The sequence below is a fragment of the Ranitomeya imitator genome, chromosome 6 (genome assembly GCF_032444005.1).
Source record: "Ranitomeya imitator isolate aRanImi1 chromosome 6, aRanImi1.pri, whole genome shotgun sequence".
Lineage (NCBI taxonomy): Eukaryota > Metazoa > Chordata > Amphibia > Anura > Dendrobatidae > Ranitomeya > Ranitomeya imitator.
Genome location: NC_091287.1, coordinates 43,941,167 through 43,946,272, shown reverse-complemented (window position 1 = coordinate 43,946,272; position 5,106 = coordinate 43,941,167). Strand labels below are relative to the sequence as shown.

At 49.2% G+C, this 5,106-nt stretch overlaps 1 protein-coding gene across 1 annotated transcript; it reads right to left on the bottom strand.

Moving 5' to 3' along the window:
* Nucleotides 1-1,424: 1,424 nt before the first annotated feature.
* On the bottom strand, nt 1,425-3,820 carry LOC138641846 (melanoma-associated antigen C1-like). The gene is made up of 6 exons (XM_069729561.1): nt 3,756-3,820; nt 3,602-3,691; nt 3,323-3,406; nt 3,033-3,243; nt 2,796-2,952; nt 1,425-2,680 (listed from the first exon to the last, which is right to left on the bottom strand). Exons 1-6 carry the CDS (start codon nt 3,798-3,800, stop codon nt 1,477-1,479), a joined length of 1,791 nt encoding a protein of 596 aa, XP_069585662.1. The 5' UTR covers nt 3,801-3,820; the 3' UTR covers nt 1,425-1,476.
* Nucleotides 3,821-5,106: the final 1,286 nt, after the last annotated feature.

Here is a 5,106-nt window from a genome sequence, read left to right as displayed (position 1 = left end):
AGAATGACCCGGGGAGTCTTTTCAACGTTGTAGATGGAGCTTCGAGGTGACCCTGAAAAGTTTTTCTGCTATGTTCGGATGAAAGCGGAGAACTTTGATATATTGGTGGAGCGGGTTCAACATCTGATAAGAAGGAGTGATACCTATTGCCGATTCTCCATTACCCCAGCTGAGCGTCTGATGGTGACTCTTCGGTAAGCATTCTTTTTGCATCAACTTTTGTTGTGGACTCTTTATTTGATATTTTGAATTTGTAGTAATTTCTTCCTTCCTTTTCTTCACAGATTCCTAGCAACCGGTGAATCCCTGTCTTCCCTACATTTTCAATTCAGACTGGGCATTTCCACAATATCAGGAATAGTGAGGCACACTTGCCGTGCACTGTGGGACTGTTTGCATGAAGAATACATTCCACATCCCACAATGCAGACATGGTTGGAAGTAGCTGACAGATTCCTGGAAGTGTGCCAGTTTCCCAATTGCTTGGGTGCGGTGGATGGGAAACACATCCGTATCGTGAAACCGGCTGGTTCTGGATCTCAGTATTTCAACTACAAGAAGTACTTTTCCATCGTGCTGATGGCCATCGCCGATGCGGATTACAAATTTGTAGCGGTGGACATTGGGGCGTATGGTCGTTCTAATGATTCGCAAGTTTTCAAACTGTCTTCTATGGGGCGGCATTTATATGGAAAAACCTTTCAATTTCCCCCCCAAAGACCACTGCCTCAAACTTCCGATCCACCAATGCCATTTGTATGTGTTGGGGATGAAGCTTTTCAGCTTTCAGAGCATCTTTTGAAACCCTACTCCAGCCGTGGTTTAACCAATACCAAAAAAATTTTCAACTACAGACTCACACGTGCAAGGAGAATGGTGGAGTGTGCGTTTGGGATCCTAACCGCCAAATGGAGAGTTCTCTTGACATCCATAAACTTAAACACAAACACTGTGGATGAGGTGGTGAAAGCGTGCGTTGTCCTCCACAATTATGTTATATCCAAGGAACAGCTTTCCATTGAGGACCATTCTGCCGAAACCACCTTGATGGATTACAGCATCCATACATACAGAAGTTCTGCCACAGTGTCCAGAATACGGGATCACTTTGCAGAATATTTTATTTCACCCCAAGGAAGAATACACTGACAGGATGATATAGTTTAAACACTTTGTGTATACCTAGTAATAACTTTAACCTTTACCCATGTTGCGTACCTGTTGTTTTTACCTTACCCATGTTGTATACCAGTTTGGTTTTTACCCTCATGTTGCGTACCTGTTTGGGTTTACCTTTTAACCATGTTGGGTACCTGTTTGAGTTTATTTTTAAATCAAGATGTGCATACCCAAAGTTCTACTGTTACCAATAAACCTTTTTTTTACAAAAGTGTTATTTGTTCCTAATGAATAAATACAAGAGATTTTTCAACCAAAAACTTTTATTAACAATGTAACACACAAAAAAATGGGGTACTAAATGTTTTCATACGTCGGGGTGGAGATACTATCGGAGGCACTGTCTGATAGGGACACTTCGACAGTGGGAGTGTGGAGAGAGGAATGTGATGGTGGTGGAGAATGTTCACCGGTTAGGGGTGAAGGAGTGGAGAAAGCTATTGAGCGGGTGGACAAGAAAGTGGGATTGGGGTTAGAAATTTGGTAGGGTGGAGGGGTGTACGAAATGTTTTGGGAGGACTGGGTGGCAGAATGAGTGATGTGTGTAGAAGATGTTTGGGAAGAGGGTGATACAGTCTGTTGGAAGTGGGCAGGGAGAGGAGGTGAGGATGAAGTAGATGGGAAGTTGTATGGGTCTGGATCATCATATGGGTGTGAAGTGGCACGGGAGGGATGCTGATAGTGTGGATGGTGGGAAGGGGCACGGGGCTGGTGGTGTGGCTGGTGGGACGGGGCACGATGTGGATGATGGCGAGTTGGGCGTGATGGGGCAATGTCTGTTTGGCGATACGGGTCAGGAGGATGGTACTGGCTGTAGTGGTGGACAGTGGAGGAAGGGGGGCAAGTTGGAGGATGGTTGGAAGAACTATCTGCTCTAGAGGCAATTAGCGCTAGAGTAGACTGGCAGGATTCCATTACTTGCATCTGCTGAGAAGTAGATAGCGTCTCCATTTGCTCAAGCACCGACTGAAAAAAAGTGTTGTTCGGGGACTGTTTTGCCTCTGAACGCATCGTTACCAGAAGTGTATGCATCTCGAGCATACTTTTATTTATGAAATTGAATCCTGCAGCCATTTGCTCGGACAAAACTTTCAGACAGTTCTGGAACGATGCGTTCAGGTGCAAGAACTCGGGAGCATAACTATGTATCTGACCCCTCTGGCGAAACCGCCCCGATGCTACAGGTGTACTAGAGGTGGCTGCAGCAGAAGGGTGGGGTACAGGAAACGCTATGTTCTCACCAGCAGCTACATGCAATGGAACCGGCCAGGATGCTCCAGTGCTCGTGGATGGGAAAGAGGGATCGGTAGAGTGGGAAGGTGCAGAGTGGAAAGGTGCAGAGTGGGAAAATGCAGAGTGGGAAGGTGCAGAGTGGGAAGGTGCAGAGTGGGAAGGTGCAGAGGGTTCCTCACTGTCAAAGTGTCCCTCGGTGGCGGCCTCTTGAGGGATCGCCCCAGAAGTGTTCAATTGTGCTGCAGGCTCCAGAGTGCTCCCAACGGTACTGTGGAAAAAGAGAGAAACAAACAATTAATATACTGTCATTGCATGGCCCTGGCTGAAAGAGCAAAAGAGGTTAGACATGTAAAACATTAGTGCATGTGGTGGGTAATATTTACCTTCGGGTGACCATCGTTGACCTGAGGAACGACAGGGCCCTTGCGTATTTGTACGTGCTCCTGCGTCCTCCAGATCCACTCCGGGCCTGCATCTCTTTATTGAACTCCTTCTTAAAGCGATCCCTGATCGACCGCCACCTTTTCACAATCCGCTCACCTGTTAAAATAGGAGAAAGACAACTTGGTTAGAAACAGCATTTTAGAATGCATCACCAAAACTGAACTGAGGATACTTACGTTCTTGAATCTGGGCCTGAACATCTAGGTCCTCCCACCTCGGAATCAGTTCACAGCAGATTTGCTCCCAGAGTCGACGGGTCACTGAGAGATCAGCATGGCGGCGGTCACCCATATTCCACAACGGCTCCCTGTCTCTGACAAGATCGATGAGGAGGTCAATATCAAGGCCGACCTCCTCACCGTCCGAATCTGGAGCACGCTGTGAAACCTGTTTGAAAAGGGGGAAAAAATTAACACCAAATTTGAAACATTGCTAACCTGCACCCAAAAAATAACAAAAAACCTACATGACGACGGCCGCCACGTGAATGTCGCCGACGACCCCGGGAGCCACTGGAAGGACCTATTGCTTGGGCACCAGATTCAGAACTCTAGAATACAAAAATAAAAAATTATGGGGTTGTTGGTAGCCATTCTATGTGTTGTGTGCCATGTGATATATATGTTTTGTATGTGTTGTGTGTGGTTTGAAAGTATCAGTTTCTATGTATTTTGTTGTAAGCATCTAGTGTTATGTTTTGTGTGTAGTGTAGGGTGTGTTTCCGTAATACATCACAGATACATACCAATTGTGAGCCCTCTCCGTGGGTTTCTCCACCCCTTCCCTCATCTTCGGGGACCACCTCTTCTCCGGGGGACTCAGCCTCATCAGCTTCCTACGATGAAACATAAAAGAATAGATGATACACACACACACACACACCTTTGGTTCATACTAACCTCTGTGCGTGGACGGCGAGGAGGAGGAGGCCTCCCCGGAGACATGGCTCTCAGCTCTGTGGAAGTCTCTCAGCTCTCGGCTCTGTGGCAGGCTCTCGGCTCCCGGCTCTGTGGCAGGCTCTCAGCTCTGTGGCAGGCTCTCAGCTCTGTGGCAGGCTCTCAGCTCTGTGGCAGGCTCTCGGCTCTGTGGCAGGCTCTCGGCTCTGTGGCAGGCTCTCGGCTCCCGGCTCTGTGGCAGGCTCTCAGCTCTGTGGCAGGCTGTCAGCTCTGTGGCAGGCTCTCAGCTCTGTGGCAGGCTCTCAGCTCTGTGGCAGGCTCTCGGCTCTGTGGCAGGCTCTCGGCTCTGTGGCAGGCTCTCAGCTCTGTGGCAGGCTCTCGGCTCCCGGCTCTGTGGCAGGCTCTCAGCTCTGTGGAAGTCTCTCGGCTCCCGGCTCTGTGGAAGGCTCCCGGCTCTGTGGCAGGCTCTCAGCTCTGTGGCAGGCTCTAGCTCTGTGGCAGGCTCTCAGCTCTGTGGCAGGCTCTCTGGCTCCTTCCGTCTTGGCAGGGTGTTGGCTCTTCTGCTTTTGGGCTGGAAATGGCTGAAGGCCTCATGGCCCTGCTTTACATATAGTCCAGGGGGCTGATCAAAGTTTTTTGAGCATGCTCAGTGTAAAAAGCCGGATACGGCCGCCGGATCCGATTTTTTCCGGATCCGGCGCTTTCCGGCATCCATAGACATGCATTGTTGTAAAAAGCCGGAAAGACCGGATCCGGCCTTTCCGGCTTTTTCGCCGGAGACAAAAAACGTTACAGTACACGTTTTTTCCAGACGCCGGAATCGACTTGACGCCGGATCCGGCATCAAACCGGAAGGAACGCTGGGCTATCAGGCGCCATCCGGCACCAATAATATTCAATGGGGGAAATGCCGGATCCGGCTTCTCCGGTTTTCTATTCCGTTTTTTGTCGGAAGAGCCGGAATTCGCCTGAAACAAAAAACCTGATGTGTGAAAGCAGCCTAAGAGAGCAGCTGCTAAAAAGCCTTTACAAACCAGCAAACAGATATTTGAAGCTGCTGGTGCCTCTGGAGTCCCTCGAACCTCAAGGTGTAGGATTCTTCAAAGGCTTGCTGTGGTGCATAAACCTACTATTTGGCCACCCCTAAACAGTCTTCCCAAGCAGAAATGGTTGCAGTGGGCCCAGACATACATGAAGACTAAAGGTACCGTCACACTAGACGATATCGCTAGCGATCCGTGACGTTGCAGCGTCCTCGCTAGCGATATCGTCCAGTGTGACAGGCAGCAGCGATCAGGCCCCTGCTGTGCTGTCGCTGGTCGGGGAAGAAAGTCCAGAACTTTATTTGGTCGCT